Raw genomic sequence first — 17,756 nt, 5'->3', positions numbered from 1 at the left:
ATTTTGGTTCCGTACGCCCCCCTCCTGCCCCCCCTCCTCCTCCTCCTCTTCCCCCTCCCCCCTCCCTCCTCGCCGCTCCTCTCCGCTCCGCGCATGCGCAGACAGTGCCCGAGCCTCCATTTTGGTTCCGCAGGCCTTGTGTCACCACGTGAAGACACACAGTCCGACACCCAGCGCGGTTCGGCCGCTTTACACACACAACCCAGCCCTGGAGTAGAACCTTCAGCTCTGCTTAATGTTCTAGCACAGCTACACAAGGCAACAATGCCCTCCATAACGCTGCCGCCTAAAGAGAACGCCCTCTTTAAGAGAATATTGGTAAGTTGAGGGACGGTTGTTGGCCACAGTGTGTCAGTCGCTTTGGCTCTTTAACGGCTGACATTAACACACACACACACACACTCACACACTCACACACACTCATAGTCGTCTGTACAGGAGTAAAGACATGGGTTTAGGAGCTGAACCACTAAGCAGACTTCATTATTAGGCTTTTGGGGGTTTGCTAGCTAAGCTAGTAGCTGCTGAATGTGCCCATGCTGTCTCAGCTAGCTTAGCTTAGCTTAGCTTAGCTTAGCTAGCTTAGCCTCTCTAGGAGACTTCGCTGAAGTTGCGAAAAACAGCCGATTAGATGCAATAAAAGGACGGATTCAACTTTTAATAGCTGGTAAGAGGTGAATTAAGGACTTTAAGGGTCTGAAGCTGCCTCGCTAGCTTGGCTCGGGGGTGTTGAAGCTGCCTCGCTAGCTGGCCGGTGAGCAGCCTGGCTGGCTGGGTGACTGGTGTAGTCTGAGTGAGCAGCTCCTCTAAAGCTGGTTTAGGTAATAAACACAATTAAAACCTGGGGTTTATCCCTATTAATGAAGGTTATTAAGGTATTCCAGCTTGTAGCTGTTCTTGGGCTGTAAAGCATGGGGCTGGATGGTGAGCATCAGTGGGCTGTGCTCCTCTGAGATGCTGGTGCTGAAAGTTGTGCCTGATATGAGGTCCAGTCAGGACATCTCAGCCTGTCAGTCCTGTAATTTGGGCGATCGGGGATTGAGTGGACTAAGGTGAGGGGTGGCAGGGTTGCGCTGCCGGGTTGTCAACAGCATGTGTACAGCTTACCCTTGAGTAGCTGTGTAGCTGCTGGCTGTATGTTTATACTTATTTACACCACTTCTTGCTTTTATTTTAGTTTATTTTTATTGTATTATAGTCTGTAATGTGTCTGAACTATTTTTGTGTAAGTTTTTTATATTTTTTACTTATGTCAATTATAATTATATATATTTATATTTATAAAAGCTGGTTATTACAGTTTGCACTGTCCTGATGCTGCAGTAATGTGGTTTATTCCCTATGGGTTAAAAAAAAAAAAAACATAATTAATCAATCAATCGATCAATCAATCAACTTCTGCAGTCAGACTGGATTGTTTTGACCCCTTTTCCCCATGATTTTTACCTTAAGACTGAAGAGCGTTAAGCTCCTAAAGCTAAAAGCGATTAAATTTCAGTGTAATTCAGTTGTTAATGTTTAAAAATTAGATTTAAAAATAAATAAAAAATGAAACACGGTCCTTTGTACAGTATTTCTTTGCAGCGGTGGTCGTTAATAAGAACCTTGAATTAGATTTGCGCAGTTTGCTTTTATTTACCGTCAGAATCAAAATGATGGATTTAGACAATGTCAGAATAGTGTAGTGTGTGTTTTTGCGGTGTTATCTATATTTTCCGTCCTGAATTCAACCGTCAGGTCTGCATTTTTAAAAAAAAAATGTATTTATTTCCCCCCAGAATTTTCTTTAGGACCGTTGATCCGATATTAGGTGGATCGGGTATCAGACAATTGGCCGATCCATGGTATTGGTGGTGTGAGACTGCACTAAATGTGCAAATAAATAAATAAATGGCAATTTAGTACATTTAGATATCTGTGTTAATTTGTTAATGTTATATAAAGTAATGTTTAAGTCAATCCTGATGCCTTAAGTCTCTCCCACATAATAAGATATACAGTTTATTGATTTAGCTGGTATCAGACTGGTATCAGGTATCGACCGACGATATGTGAAGTTTATGTATCGGTATCGGGACTGAAAAAGCCGGATCGGTGCATCCCTAGTCCAAACCCCACAAATGTATCGCAAAACAGGCGTGTCTGGCATCTCAGTATGTTTATAATAGGGCTGGGCGATATGGAAAAAATACCACCATATTTAAAGACCTTTTTAAATTATTGATACGTAAAATGTATCACGATACGTGTAATCACTGACTAAATTTCATCAGTAGCGACAGATTCTTAAAAACGACTAATCAGAGACTCTCCCAGACTGAACACTGTGATTTACACTGAAGATCTGCTGCTCTTCGTCTAATCTAACCAGTCTAATTACACTGTCTGTAATGAGACCTGCAGCTGATCAGTGTTTATTACACTAACATATGTCTCCTCCATATGATTAGAAAAGCTTATCGTTATCACGAGAACAAAATTGATCACAATATCGTCATATCGGCCAGCTCTAGTTCATAACCATAGTGTGTAGTAACTTTCTACAGAAGGTTTTAAACTTTTATAAGCATTAATTACATGTAATCCGTCTATTTCCTAAAGCCGCTGTTCAATTCTGGGTCGGTACAGACGTCTTAGAAAGGGCATTTCATGTCAAACTACTCTGAATGAGTTTGTTTGCATTTTAACATCTTCACTAACCGACTTCTTAATTTAGCAGGTGTTCATTTTGCTGTCTAGAGCTTCGTTTGTAGGGCAGAGGCCAAATTCTATCTGTGTCTAACAGTAATGGTGAATATGGTTGTCTTCTTGTTGTTGGTGGTAGTAGTACTAGTAGTTGTAATTGCCCTGGTGAATATCTGAACTGTCTTTAATGTTTTTAAGGACATCTCTTCACTGGCTTCCTGTAGCTGCTGCTTACATCAGATTCAATCACCCTGACTCTGGCCTACAAAGCCAAGACTGGACCAGCCAGCCCCTCCGTACTTGATAGCGATGGTCAAAAGCCGATCTGCACCAAGAGCCCTTCCAGCTTCAAGTACAGTTGGCTCGACCGAGCGTCCAGGCTTTTTTCTGTCCTGCTCTGAAGTGGTGGAGCGAACTTCTCCTGGGTGTCCGAACAGCAGAGTCCAACACTCACTGTCCTCAAACCCAGACTGAAGACCCTCCTCTTCTGAGAGCACTTGGTGTGCAAAGTGTGTAGAGTATGTGGAGTACTGTGGTCTCCGTACTGACCTCTGTATTCAGTAGAGTCTAAGTTTAGAGGATCTTCTGGACTCTAGTCTTCATAAACTAGTTAAGGGTATTTTCTGAGTAAGCAGTGAAGCTCTGCTGTAAGTCACTCTGGATAGGAGCATCTGCTAAACGCGGTCGTTGTAATTTTTAGCTATAAATATAATTAGCTCTGTTGCTTATTTTGGTGTTAGAGGTGTGAGAGGATACGGCAAAAATATATCAAGATACGGGTCACACTATGGTTTTTGGTCGCTTTGCAAAAGGCTCTAGTAGTGCCAAACCTGAAGTTCTGTTAGTACGGTGGTCCGTATTGATGGGACACTGCACTAAACTCCGCTAAACTGGCTGACGAGGCTGTTTTAATGAAAGTTGCCGTTTGAACAGTTGGCTGTTCATGTTTTTTCTTGACAAACTGAAAGGGCTTTGTTTTAAAGCCGTGTAACTCAAAAAAAAAAAAAAGGAAGAGGGAGTTAATGGTAGATAACCGTCTCCCTGACGGGCCCAGTGGGAACAGCAGCGCTGGACGGGCCACAGCCCTCGCCTAGGAGAGCCTGTGCCAGGGGGGCATTCCTGCACATTACTGCTGTGTGGCTGTTTGGCAGGCAGTCCTGTGGATGCCTAACCGGCCACGCTGACAGCATAGATGGGGATCTGTTTGTAATCAGTGTCCTGCTGTCTAAGCCAGCTTTCTGTGACTGGCACTGGCATTTTTAGTGGTACCGCTGTGGTGCGCTGTCACATGCACAGACGCCTGCATGTTCAGTATCAAAGGAAGGGTTTCTTTCACACAGTGGAGCTTTTCTGCATGTTTGCCTACAAGGGTTTACGACTGGGAGGGGTCGCTGAATGGGCTCCGGTTCATGGGTTGGGTTGGAGTATAAACCTGTTTAGTCTACCTTATTATCTGGTGTGAACTAAAGGAGTGTAACAGTAATGGTTGGTTCTTCTCCTTCTTCCCTCAGAGATGCTACGAACACAAGCAATACAGAAATGGGCTGAAGTTCTGCAAGCAGATCCTGTCTAACCCAAAGTTTTCCGAACATGGAGGTAAGACTGATTTTCATTGACGGCCCCATGCCATGGGAAACTGATTGTTCCATTTATAAATAAATGTATGTGTGTATATATGTGCCTCTTTTCTAACTGCAGCCAATGCGATATTGGCGGGCAGTTGACACGCTCTGAGGAAAGCACCTGTTACAGCTTATGTATTTTATAAGTTTCTCCCATGTCTGATCTTTGCAGAGACCCTGGCGATGAAGGGACTGACTCTGAATTGTTTGGGAAGAAAAGAAGAGGCGTATGATCTGGTCAGGAGAGGCCTCCGCAACGACCTGAAGAGTCATGTCTGTATCCTCCACCGAGCTTCCGGTTCTTTCAAATAAAGCCGCGCGACTAAACGTACGACTAAATGTATGGAAATGCACTGCAGTTAAGTTTGATCATTTTCAGGTCAGGAAAGGTCCGGGGTGTATATAGCTACAGTGCTTATAGGTGAAGCTAATGGACAGGTGCCGAATCACCGGTTGGTAAGTGATTTTTGACATGGAGAAGTTTGGAGCTTGTGTAGGAGCTCAAAGGTTAGGTGGTGGTTTGTGTCCTTGACTCCTTCCTCTCAGGTTGGCATGTGTACGGTTTGCTGCAGCGCTCCGATAAGAAGTACGACGAGGCTATCAAGTGCTACAGGAATGCCCTGAAATGGGACAAAGACAATCTGCAAATCCTCAGAGACCTTTCACTTCTGCAGATCCAGATGAGGGACCTCGAGGGCTATAGAGTAAGAGAGAATCTGTGTTTGTCTGCATACAGCTCAGAGTGAGGTGACCCATCATCGTGCCATACATGCCATAGTGTTATAGTTTTTGGTTTCAGGACATTGACCAGCCCTAGAATTTCCTCCACCCCTCACACCCCTGCCTTCAACGCACATAGAATTAATTGCCCATTACTTCAACCTCTCCTCCAGTTCATGTAGTTGTGGTATTCACATCGGCCTGAAGTCGTCTTCCACTGTTCTGGACTGAATCCCCAATCACACAGTTCTAGGATTTGCCCACATTTCACACTTAATACTTTAACATTAATACTTTTTAAACATTAATTAATAAATAAGAATCTGTGTCTGTGCTCAGTATCGGAAGCTCTTTAGAAAAAATCACACCTGTTTAGAGGTAAAGCCTCCCGTGAGAGCACAAGGGAATGATCCAAGGAGTGTTTTCCACAGTTTTCAGGCTCATTTAGTAGACTGGCTCATCCAGGTTTGCTTGCTTTCCCTCTTACTTAGACTTGGCATGTCGCTAAGTTCGCAACTACGCCTGTTTTCAGAGTGTGACCTTACCACTCAGTGCCTTCATTCCAGTCGCTTCTGTAAATTGCAGCGCTCCATTAGCTTAGAATTGCTGCTGAATGTGTTGGTACAGTCAATCCCACAACAGCTCAGTGTCCCACAAATGTCCCCTCGCCGTTCACCAAGTTTTAATTCACGTTCTGTTCTTTTTATGTTTTCGTTGTCCACTCACGCATCAGTGTTCCTCACTCTTTCTGATATCTGCCCTTCCTCTTTCATTCTACCCTAGGAGACCAGGTACCAGCTGCTGCAGTTGCGGCCGGCTCAGAGAGCCTCCTGGATTGGTTATGCCATTGCTTATCACCTTCTGCAGGACTACGAGATGGCGGCCAAGATAGTGGAGGAGTTTCGCAAAACTCAGCAGGCATGTTTCACCTTTAAGCACACCTCCATCGACCATCCACACCTACTAATTACTGATTTCACACTTTCTTTTTATCTATATTTATTTATTTCCCCCTTGCTGGATTACCAAGCATGCCCGCTACTGAGAAATGAGCCCTTCACAGCCCCTCCTGACTTCATCATGATGAAATCTGACCCATAATTTGTGCAATGATCAGCCTTGGCCCATAACACAGATATTCATTGACTGAACTGAGTGAATGAGCCCTGGCTGGTTAGGACATGAATAAGAATATGGTGTAAAGTACAGTTTAGAGAATCAAATTAATAATTGATTGGATTCATTTGGTTAAAATTCAGAAATAAAAGCATTATATCTTGAACTTGTCGCTTTTTCAGAGAGTCACTCACTGAGCTCCCACACGTTTCGGTGCCTGGATTCCAGTGGTTTCTGTAAATTTCAGCAAATCCATTAGTTTCTCTTCTCTTTAACATCTCTGGATTTCTAAATTCCTGCTGAGTCTGATTGTACAGTCAGTCGCACAACAGTTATTTCCCCCTTTTTTTAAGTTTGCGACATTCACACTGAAAGCTAATGCTGTCACTAATGCTAATGCTGTGATGTGCATATTTCAGTATCAGTACAGTACTGAGTACTGAAAATACTAGCTGTTGGGCAAAAATTGCCCTGGAAACATTATCATTTTAATGTATAGATAGATACTTTATTGATCCTGAAGGAAATTTAGCAGCCAGTAGCAATTGCACAATACAGCACAGTGATACAATACAAATTATATAAATGATTAATAATTACAATAATAACAATAAATAGGATAAATGTAAAAAATAAAATGTGTGTATATATATATATATATATATATATATATATATATATATATATATATATATGCATTAAAAAAGCAACCGGAGATGAAAGGCAGTGCAGTTATAAAGAATAAGGAATGAATAATGTGCAGGAGAAAAGGAAATTGGCAGACAGATGACAATACTGAATAAATATGTGCATATATTGCTATTTAGGTGACTTGCGGTTCTGTCTGGAACAGTTTGGAACGTTATAAAATCACAAGCTCCTCATTGATTTGATTATTATATATTGATAACTTTTCTCCATGTGGGTGGAAGTAGGGTAATCTAGCCCAGGTTTACGTTCTCATCACAATTATTATCCTGAAGTGATGGGATATATTTCAGTTAAACAAAATCTGTGCTTCAGTAACTAACCCATTTTTACTGCATGTTGTTATTATAAGCATTTTATTGACTTCAGATTATGACGCCTCAGAGCGTCAGAGATTTGCAGCGCTAATAAAATCACCATTTGGCCTTCAGAAGCTGTATTACGCTGTTATAGATGATCTGAAGTGGATTTATGGATTGCGGCAGTTTTAAAGCCGTGTTTTGTGACGAAGAGCTCTACAGCACGAGCAGACTCTCCCTCTCAGCCCCAGATTAAACCAAGTCAACACTGGGTTGTCTCGGTGCCTGTTGGGAGTGCGTTCACAGCCAAATGTGAAGGGCACTGTTAATGTTGAGCTTGTGTGTGTGTTTGTTTCAGACGTCTCCAGATAAGGTGGATTATGAGTACAGTGAGCTGCTGCTGTATCAGAATCAGGTGTTGAGAGAGGCTGGACTTTTCAAAGAGGCTCTGGATCACCTGACCACCTATGAGAAGCAAATCTGTGACAAACTGGCTGTGGAGGAAACTAAAGGTGTGATTATCTGCATAATTACATTACAATTTAATTTACATTCAGTATCTAAAATGGCTTTCTGCTTTCTACTTTTTATAAATTATTGTTGAAAATGTCATCGTATCACCACATAAGAGTTCTCTTTGCTCAGATGTGCTGATATTACCATAACAATACATCTAATAAAATCATGAAAGTAATGATGGTGATTAATGGTGTTAAATGTAATTATAGTAGCAAATAGTTCGAGTCCATATAAACTTCAGCGTAGTCGGTAAGCAAACAGCAGTAGTTGGAGGGTGGACAGCTGGTCTGACGTGGGTAGCAGGGGAGCCCAGTGGTCAGTCATATACCCAGTTATATTTCTGATTTAGATTTATGTAGTACAGAGAATGTCAACAATATCAGAGCATGGCTGATGACTTCAGCAGATCTGACTAGAACAGCCTAACTGAAAGGAGAGAGCCAGAAGGTAACACAGACATGGGAGCACCCTGAAACACTGGCGTCTATCTGCTCCACCGTCCACAAGCTCGACTGATCATGTGCAAGCGGCGGGAAGACAGCCCCAGCATCTCAGTTTACCATAATATGTAATGTGTAAATATTGTTTACATAGTATAACCGTGATAATGCTGCAGAACCAATGTTTTATTTTATGATATATATATTTATGGACGCAAGGTTTTAATTGGAGGTTGAAAATTCACACTTTCCGACAGAATTCCTGCTTTTATCAGTGAGCGAGAAATGAGATCATGGTCATTAATATACAATTGAAGTCAGGCAAGTTTCGGTGAGATGATTTGTGTGTGTCTGTGTTTGCAGGAGAGCTATTTCTGAAGTTGGATCGATCAGATGAGGCGACAGATGTCTATCACAGGCTGCAGGAGAGGAATCCTGAGAATTGGAGCTATTACCAGGGTCTGGAGAGTGCTTTGAAACCAGGTACCCTCAAAAAAACCAAAAATTCATTTTGTCCACATCACTGTCCGTGTCCTGAAGTTGGCGCCTCTGACGGTGTTTTGTGTGTTTAGGGAGTATGGAAGAGAGGCAGCAGATCTATGACGATGCCTGTGTGAAGTTCCCCAAGGGTTTAGTGCCCAGACGACTGCCCCTTAACTTCCTCACTGGTAAGTGCCAGCTAGAGTTGTGAGCGCTCTTGAAAGGTTTGATTTCCTAATAATTAAAGCAGTAATTACTTACATGTACATACCTTCCAGTACAGAAAGTAAACCGCAAGATTCTGACTTTTTTAGTTGTCAGATTAAGACAATAGTCAGTCATCAGATTTATACTCCTATATTCTCTCAAACGTACGAATCCAAACTTACGATTAGCGGAATATGCAGAATCTGGACTTTTGCCTGTGTTTCTGTACTAATTTCATCAGTTGCATAATTAGATTAAAGAATACGGAAGAACAGGATTCAGCATATCTGTACACACATTCTTACCGAAATGTCTGTACTGAGCTCACAGTCCGATGGACACAGTCATACAAAGAGAACACGGCTTGTGCTATGAGGGTAAATGCATTAATTTCACAAGCACGCATGCCACCTTGAAACCTTAAGCTATGGACCTTTAGCTGTAAGCTGTTGGATTTGCAAGGTGTTGTGGGAATTGTAGTCTTTTTGGTCTTCACTGCTCAACACACTGCAGGCCATATGACACTAGATGGGATGGACGCTAACCTGCGCAACTGGCTGTTGAAATTAATTAAGAAGGAAACTTGGGTTACTCTTATGTTGTGGTCGTTGTATGGTACTCGTACCGAACCGTGAGGTCCAAACTTTTGTGCACCGTTAAACTCGAAAGAGCGGGACTAATTTCTGTTTTTAGACTAATTTAACCTAGCCCAAGGCTTATTGTTGAGTTTTAAGATGATGTTTAATTACTACTAATCATTCAGTAGCTGCTGTAAATGCTTCAGTAGCTGCTGTGAAACTTACGGTCAGCTTGCACTGTTTTAGGGCCCACATTCTTAAGGGCAGTTTATTGGGTGAAGCTGTCAATCTTATTCCAGCTGTTTTTTTGGGGGGTTTTTTTTTGGGTGAAATAAATCATTTGAAAATATGACAATAATGGCAATTTTATAAAAATATGGCAATATAAATTTTTCAAGCAAACCAAGTTCAACTAAAGCTCTAATGCTTCTCTCTGTGTTTGTGTGTGTTTCTGTCCAGGAGAGAAGTTCAGAGAGTGTCTGGACCGTTACTTGAGGATGAACTTCAGTAAAGGTTGTCCTCCTCTATTCACCACCCTCAAATCCCTCTACACCGACAAAGAGAAGGTAAGAGCCGTTAGGCTTCAGCTCGCAGTGTCTGCAGATGAGAGCACATTATTGAGACCGGGAAACCCTCAGTTTTGGTAATTAAGGTCACGCTTGTGATTTGTTTGTCGGCAGGTGTCAATCATCGAGGAGTTAGTGGTCAGCTATGAGAAGAGCTTGCGAAGCTGTCGAATGTTCAACCCAAATGGTGAGTTCTGTCTGACGATCAGATGAAGTATTTAATGCAGCTAGTGGAAGGATTTTTCAGGCAGTGTGGGGTCTGTAGATGTGTAAGATTTCTTGCTGTGGTCTGATGCAGCTTGGTGAAACGCATGTTGTTGTGCTTGTGTTGTGCAGATGATGGAAAAACTGAGCCCCCGACCACTCTTCTGTGGGTGCAGTATTTCCTGGCTCAGCATTTCGACTACATCAACCAGCACAGTGTTGCCCTGGAGTACATCAACGCTGCCATTGAAAGCACGCCCACGCTGATAGAGCTGTTCCTCATTAAGGCCAAGATTTACAAGGTAAAAACACACGGCAGAAATAAGGAGCAGTGTGGTGAAACATCTTGCAAACGAAATGCCGGAGTCATTAGCCTGATTCACTGATTCATTCGTTTCTGTGGTTTCTCGAAATTCAGGCTAAGAGATGACCGCCAGTGCTGTGCCTTACTCTTCTGTGTTTCTCTGCCCCTCACTTTAAAGCATTCGGGGAATATTCGGGAGGCTGCTCGTTGGATGGATGAAGCCCAAGCTCTGGACACTGCTGACCGGTTCATCAACTCTAAATGCGCCAAGTACCTGCTGAAAGCAGGCCTGGTAAAAGAGGCAGAGGAGATGTGCTCCAAGTTCACACGGGTCAGTGGGCAGTTCTGTAATAATTGTTGGTGTCCACCTTTGCGTTATGATGTTTATCATTAATACATAGAGATCGGGACATCTGGTTAGTTTGCCCCCTCGATCTAATCAGATCCAGGTCTCTTAATGCTGAGTATCAGCCGATACAGATCCAGTCTGACCTGTGTGTGTATAAATAATCCAGACACACAGTTTAGATCAGATGAGCTGCTGATTTAATCCGTTCAGTAAAATCCCCAAAAAATCAGTTTCTATAATCAGATACTCTGGACTGGTTTTATAATACAGTCCGACCAATCAGCTCCCAGCTCCTTTACAGCACTGCAGTCAGGCCTGTGTGTGTAGTGGGACACACTCTGGACTGGTATCTGTGGTTGTTGCTCTACTGGTGTGTAATAACTGGTTTATAGTGGGTGAATGGGCTGTATGTGTGTTTGGGGTTTCCATAGCGTGAGTGTGTGTTAGCATTAGCATTAGCATTAGCCTCCACTCGGTTCTGAATGGGTTCTTCAGGGCTGGTTTATAAACAGAGAAAGGCGAGCGAGTGGTTCTCCGGTTCTCCCGCTGGTAAAACGGAGCGTTTCATGGGAGTTTAATAAAGGGTCAGATATTATGGTCTGTTTTTTTTTATGATCCACTGTAAAATAGCTCCACACTGCAGAACCTCAAGTCCTTTATTTACCTTCTGAGAGCGTCCGCACTGCTGCTGCTGCCGGCTGGGTAATAATGTCCGTTAATGGTGCTGGGTGATAACTAATTAATCCTAGACTCCATGAGGAGAGCTTTAGAGGTGTTTCGATGAGCACAGTGATGGAAAATGACCCCGACTTTCTGTATGAATGTTATTTATATGTAATCTAATGAGGAAATGAACACTTACTGTTTAGATAAGCACCTTTGAACAGGTGCCTAAAACACACGGTACTATGTATGCATTTAAATGTGTGTTGCAGGAAGGGACGTCAGCGGTGGAGAACCTAAACGAGATGCAGTGTATGTGGTTCCAGACGGAGTGTGCTCTGGCCTACAAGTCCATGAACAAATGCGGAGAGGCACTCAAGAAGTGTCATGAAATCGAGAGAGTGAGTGAGCTCACAGCCAGTGGATTCAGTATTAAAAATAAATGCGTTCCTCTTATTAATGCTTTCCTGTGTTTTGACCGATCTTTCTTCTCTTCCTCTCTCCAGCACTTTGTAGAAATAACGGATGACCAGTTTGACTTCCATACGTACTGCATGAGGAAGATGACCCTGCGCTCCTATGTGGCTCTGCTGAAGCTGGAGGACGTGCTGCGCATGCATCCCTTCTACTTTAAGGCTGCACGCACCGCCATCCAAATCTACCTCAACCTCCACGACAACCCGCTCTCCGACGACAGCAAGGAGTCCCAGGCAGACAATAGTAATGCAGTGTACACAGTACATGAGCACACACACACTCCTACACTGTGATTCAGCCATTCGGTTTGGTGAAGCTGCGTTTACACGATCATGGACATGGGGGTCGAAGCTAGTCAATACAGCTGGAAGTCTGTCACAGTATACACTGTCACAGCCATAACGTTATCACCACTGACAGGTTAGTCAGTTAGAAAGTTGGGTAACGTTGGTGTTAAAAGCAGGAAATGTGGGCAAGCGTAAGAATCTGAGACACTTTGACAAGAACCAAACTGGAACCTAGAACTGGGTCAGAACATCTCCAAAACATCAGGCAGGTCTTATGGGGTGTTCTCGGTACGCAGTAGTCAGTACCTACCAAACGTGCTCCAGTGAATCAGTGACAGGCTCATGGGTATTCAAGGCTCATCAATGCCATCCATAGAGATCCCACAAGACCTCTGAAGGTGTATCCATGCCTCGAATGGTACGCTGCTGTGGTGGCACAAGGGCAGGTTTCTCAGTATTAGGCAGTATTGGTACTAATGTTATGGCAGATTGACACTTCTAGTGATTAGGGTAGTAAGGTGACACAGTGGTAATGGGCACATTGGGGGTTGCTTGTTAAGGTGCCTTGTTTAAGCCATCAGTGCCAGACTTTGGGATCAAACCAGTAACCTTCTGGTACCAAGCCTGCTTTTAAAACCTTTAGGCCATGGCTGTTAAAAAAATAATAATAATAAATAAACATTTTATAAAATTTCAATTTTTATGAATTTAAAAACAATAAAATATTGGATGATTGTTACATTTTTATATTTCTATCATTTGTTTATTTTTTAAAATTAAAGCAAATCTGACGGATAAGGAGCTGAAGAAGCTGCGGAACAAACAGAGACGAGCACAGAAGAAAGCTCAGCTCGAAGAGGAGAAGAAAAACGCAGAGAAAGAGAAACAACTAAAGAACCAGAAGAAGAAGAAAGAGGAGGATGATGAAGAGATTGGCGGACCTAAAGAGGAACTCATACCCGAGAAGCTGGCAAAGGTAAGCATGTGGTGAGCGTAGTCTCTGTGCCCAGGCTCCGTTCGTCTGTGTGCTGTGTGGTTGGAGCTGACCGTGTTTGGTTTGCTAGGCTGAAAATCCCCTGGAAGAAGCAGTTAAGTTCTTGACTCCTCTGAAAAACCTGGTGAGGAACAAAATTGAGACGCACCTCCTGGCCTTTGAGATCTACCTCCGAAAAGGTGAGCAGAGCTTCTCCTGCATTTAGGTTAACTATTTTTCCTGAATCAGCTCCTGCTGGCGTCAGGTTTGAGTAAAACCACAAATCTGGAGGTGCTTCAGTGCAGGTTATCAAATTTTTAAATTATCAAATGTTGTTTGTGTCTGTTTAGAGAAGTATCTTTTGATGCTGCAGTCGGTGAAGAGAGCCTTCGCTATGGACCCTGACCACCCCTGGCTTCACCAGTGCCTCATCCGCTTCTTCAAAGGAGGTAAACGCATGCACACACTGAACATACGGTTTCCATCCTGCTGACCACAGCTGTTGTATTTGAAAACGGCTGCTGCGACGAGCCCGGCTGCTGTAATGGGTTTGTTGTGTTGTGTCCACAGTGGCTGACAATAAGAGTCTCCCCGAGCCTGTGCAAACTGTGCTGAAGCAGGAGATCACACGACTGTTTGGAGAGAGTGACCCTAGGAGCTATAACAAGAACTTCCTGAGCAAATACGCCGGCTCCATACCCCACAGACTAGCAGGTACGCACGTTTCCAACAGACCACTGATCCACACTCATGCAGTGACTAAGCTCTCAACCTGTTTTCAGAACTTGTGGATTTTAAAGAAGTTGAAACTCAACTCCTGTAGACCAGTGATGATGCTTTGACTAATTGATTGATAATTTTTTTAATTATTAATTTAAATATTTTATTTGTATGCATTCTGTTCGCTTTAAGAGTAAATAAATTATAGTTGACTTTTAATTTTGTAGTTGATGTTCCTAAGATTTTAATAAGAGAGCGGAAGATCAGTCGTTTTAAAACAGGAGGTTTGAAAAATTCAGCGCAAACAAACCAGAACGGTGCAGAATGTTAAATGTACTGTATATCAGTTGTTTGCAAAAGTTTTGGCACCCACTCTTAGAGTTTTCCGTTCCACGTTAAATGCTGTCATTTACACAGATCATGTGTAAGGTTTGGAGGTTTCTGCAGATTTCTGAGGAATAACTGGAAGTGAGTCTAGTTATGGTAACAGTGGAGGTCTTAACGCTCAAACGTCTGAGATTAGGTTTAGTTGCTGAGGCTTCTGTGTAATTTCCTCCTGAAGCAAAAACAAATGATCTGTTTTGACTGGACAGGTGAAATAAACGGTGCGCTCCACATTCACCACGATATCCTTACAATAAGAACAAATGTCTAATTACAATACAATAAATTAGTAAAATATCATCTCAATTTTGCGTTTTAAGCTTTTTGTTGTTGCTGTCATGCTAAAACCTGCAGAATTTCCACTTGTGCAGATCAAGATCTTCTAATTTTTAATTAAAGTCAATGTATCTCCATTTTTGCAATTTTTTACAAGGTGAAGTAGCAGATGCATAATACTCAAGTAGGTTGAGGGAACACAAATAATGGATTAAAACATTTGTAGGTCATTTTTCATAATGTGAATATTATTTAATGTGTGTTATGGTTTTAAAAAAGGTGTCTGTGTGTGTGTGTGTGTGTGTGTGTATGTAGCTGCAAAGATGATGGTTTATCTGGACCCCTCCTCTGAAAGCATGGCTGCAGAGTTGGCTACCTCTCTGGATGAGTCCCTCACTGGCAGAACCATACAGGTAACTCCTACTGTTGGTTTATCATCAGTAACTTGTACAGTTTATGTAGTCGCTCATCCTACTTCAGCTGTTTGCTGTTCAGGCCGAGGGTTGCAGCCTAAAGTGTGTGTGTGTGTGTGTGTGTGTGTGTGTGTGTGTGTGTGTGTGTGTGTGTGTGTGTGTGTGTGTGTGTGTGTGTGTGTGTGTGTTAGATATGCACCGAGGTGTTGCAGGCTCTGAGGGACGGTAGCCTGGGCTCGGAACAGCAGAAAGTCCTGGAGTCGTACCGCGCGTCCTGCCACGGCCTCTACCCCTACTGTCTCGCCTTCATGCCCCCCGGTTACCAGGACAACGCTGCCATTACCACTAACGGAGACCTATCGTCCGGCGACCATGAGGACATGACCAATGAGATGTGAGGGGTTGAGAGAGGTTCTGAAAGGAGCACGGAGCCAGAAGAAGGTTGTGGGTTTTCTTTTCGTTTGAGTTTCTTTTTCTTTTGGTGGCCGGCTGCCGTTTCAAGACCAGACCCCCCCCACCCCCACCCAGACGCAGAGGTCGTGACTCTACTGCAGTGACCAGACCAGGACTTCAGCTTCGCAGGACTTCGGCATCGGCATCAGACACGCAAGCCACAGGGCGATAGGGGACGGAGAGGATATCTTGTTTTATGTTTGATTATTGTTTCATCTTTAGTTTTTTGTTGTTTTTTTTTTTTTGCTTTTTCTTTTCTTTTTTTTTTCTTTTTTTTTTTAATATGCCTAATAACTAATCCTACACAAATAACCAGTAAGTGGCATGTATGCAGAGAACGGAACATGGATGAAAATGGTTGTGATGAACTTGAGTCCACGTTCGTCTGATACATGCGCCTCCTTCTCATGTTTTTAAGAGTAATTTATATAAAAGAATATTAAAGAGAACAAAAAAAAAGCTATCGAGGAGCAATACTCTTGGTCCTGGTTCGACTCGGGTGGTTGTGTGCCAAACCTTCTGAGGTGGAGCTTAAGGACTTAAGATGGTGGTGGCACCTGTTGCAAGAGCGTTTGGTTAGGGAGGGTAGGGTGAAGAGGGACTGGGTTTAAAAAAAAAAATAATAATAATAATGAGGCTTGGTTATTATAAGAAGAGCAGTTCCTGAGTCAGCCAGTAGGTGGTCAGTGAGTGAGGAGGCCCGGTTTGGCTGCCAGGAGAACTGCGACTGTGCTCATAAGCTGAGCATCATACAGGTTCACCAGGAGTGCTGAGGAGATGCGTGTCTGCCTCTCCTCCTCTTCTTTTCATTTCTCGTTTTCATCCTTTTGTTCCATTTTTGTTTTTCTTTCCTCGTCTCCGGAATTTGGGATTGGGTTATCCAGTGAACGTCTGTCTGAGCTGCACTTAGTGGCTCTCCAAGACTTTTATTGACCTTTTTTTTTTTTTTTTTCCCTAGGTTTTCATTTCCTATTTCCTAATTTCTCCCCCTGTCCCACTGGTTTTCCATAATTTGGTTTGAATAATTGTCTCATTTTCCACAATACACGAGCCTGCCGATCATACCACTGTCTGAACTCGGTTCCATCATTTGACACTCGAAGCAGTTGCAAATAAAACCGAATTTAAGTGAACTGAATCTCTGAATGTCTGATCATGTGCAGCATTAACACACGTTTCTGTCCTCCTTCCTTTCCCATAACCTGCATAGCCCTGCTTTCACGCACCCTATGCATCTCTAACCAGGCTTGTTAAGGAGCTGGTTGGCTGAGGAAGAAGAAGGGAAGGCTCTGAAATGTCAGGAGCATGGGGCTTCCAGGAGCATGGGGCTTCCAGGAGCATGGGGCTTTCAGGAGCAGGGGTGGAGAAACCTTTTGTATTTATTTATTTTATTTTTTATTTTTTAAAGGTTCTTCACCCTCTCATCTCTTTTGGTTTCATAAATAACCGCGTTAATAAAAGTGGTTCCCTTCATTTAATTTCCAGCCAGTAAGAACAAGGTCTTCAACAAGGTCTTAATTTGTTTTAGCTTCCGTAGAAAATGCCACATAAGCCTCAGTAACTCAGCTGTTTGAGCCTTAAGACCTCCACCTGCACCATTATTAGACTTGCTATAAGCTAATCTGAGCACACAGCTCATCTAGTCCCTGTAGAGAAGCACTGCCAATAGATTATGACTCTGCGGCAGATAAAGATGAACCTATTGACTCCATGCTGCCTAATAATGCCAGGCGTGGGCTTATAAAGGGGTATAAAGCCCCCCAGCATTGAGCTGTGGATCAGTGGAAGAGCTGTGTTCTCAGGAATGATGGATGGTGATGCTTCATCCAGTACTTTTGGCATGAGTTGGGGTGGTGATCATCCAACATCCTGACCTGACCTCATTAGCGCTCTTGCTGCTGAATGCAAGCAAATCCTCACAGCAATTCTCCCCCAGAATCTAAGAGACAGCCTTCTACTAGATTTTGGAGGGGAATTGCTGTGAGGATTTGCTTGCATTCAGCAGCTAGAGCATTCCCCTCTAGCCCAACTCATCCCAAAAGCAGGATCAACTGTTTTTTAATACCCTTGATTTCCGAAGAGCGAGTGAATGAGCAGGTGTCCTTATACTTTTGTCCGTTTAGTGCATCTCTTGAGAAATCATGACCCTGTACTTAATGGGACTTTGCTGTTCTGTACTATAGCTGTATGGCTGCCATAAGCACAGGGTTTTCTGTCCATAGTCTGAAGGACATGCTCGGTTCATATCAGTACTCACTTCTCCATGAGAACTTTGTGCATTTATGGGTCGTCACGCAGAAGATCGTCTCTTTA

At 43.0% G+C, this 17,756-nt stretch overlaps 1 protein-coding gene across 2 annotated transcripts; it reads left to right on the top strand.

Moving 5' to 3' along the window:
• The first annotated feature begins 136 nt into the window (after positions 1-136).
• naa15a (N-alpha-acetyltransferase 15, NatA auxiliary subunit a) lies at positions 137-16,576 on the top strand. Of its 2 annotated transcripts, none has more exons than XM_072663723.1 (20): positions 137-318; positions 4,197-4,281; positions 4,480-4,584; positions 4,854-5,011; positions 5,811-5,945; positions 7,509-7,662; positions 8,473-8,592; positions 8,682-8,777; positions 9,834-9,940; positions 10,055-10,127; positions 10,277-10,446; positions 10,627-10,779; positions 11,733-11,861; positions 11,967-12,180; positions 13,007-13,200; positions 13,289-13,397; positions 13,548-13,646; positions 13,768-13,911; positions 14,893-14,990; positions 15,182-16,576. In XM_072663723.1, exons 1-20 carry the CDS (start codon positions 265-267, stop codon positions 15,386-15,388), a joined length of 2,604 nt encoding a protein of 867 aa, XP_072519824.1. In that variant the 5' UTR covers positions 137-264; the 3' UTR covers positions 15,389-16,576. The 2 variants fall into 2 exon arrangements, with proteins under 2 accessions (XP_072519824.1, XP_072519825.1); XM_072663724.1 differs by lacking the exon at positions 137-318 and adding an exon at positions 3,095-3,185.
• Positions 16,577-17,756: the final 1,180 nt, after the last annotated feature.

The sequence above is a fragment of the Salminus brasiliensis genome, chromosome 19 (genome assembly GCF_030463535.1).
Source record: "Salminus brasiliensis chromosome 19, fSalBra1.hap2, whole genome shotgun sequence".
Classification (NCBI taxonomy): domain Eukaryota; kingdom Metazoa; phylum Chordata; class Actinopteri; order Characiformes; family Bryconidae; genus Salminus; species Salminus brasiliensis.
Note: the sequence above shows the minus strand (reverse complement) of the source record. Positions and strands in the feature narration are given on the sequence as shown.

Coding starts and splice junctions, on each gene's coding strand:
- naa15a (XM_072663723.1), top strand. CDS start 265: ATGCCCTCCATAACGCTGCCGCCTAAAGAGAACGCCCTCTTTAAGAGA. Junction 5,946..7,508: donor AGTTTCGCAAAACTCAGCAG/GCATGTTTCACC, acceptor TGTTTGTTTCAG/ACGTCTCCAGATAAGGTGGA. Junction 10,128..10,276: donor TCGAATGTTCAACCCAAATG/GTGAGTTCTGTC, acceptor TGTGTTGTGCAG/ATGATGGAAAAACTGAGCCC.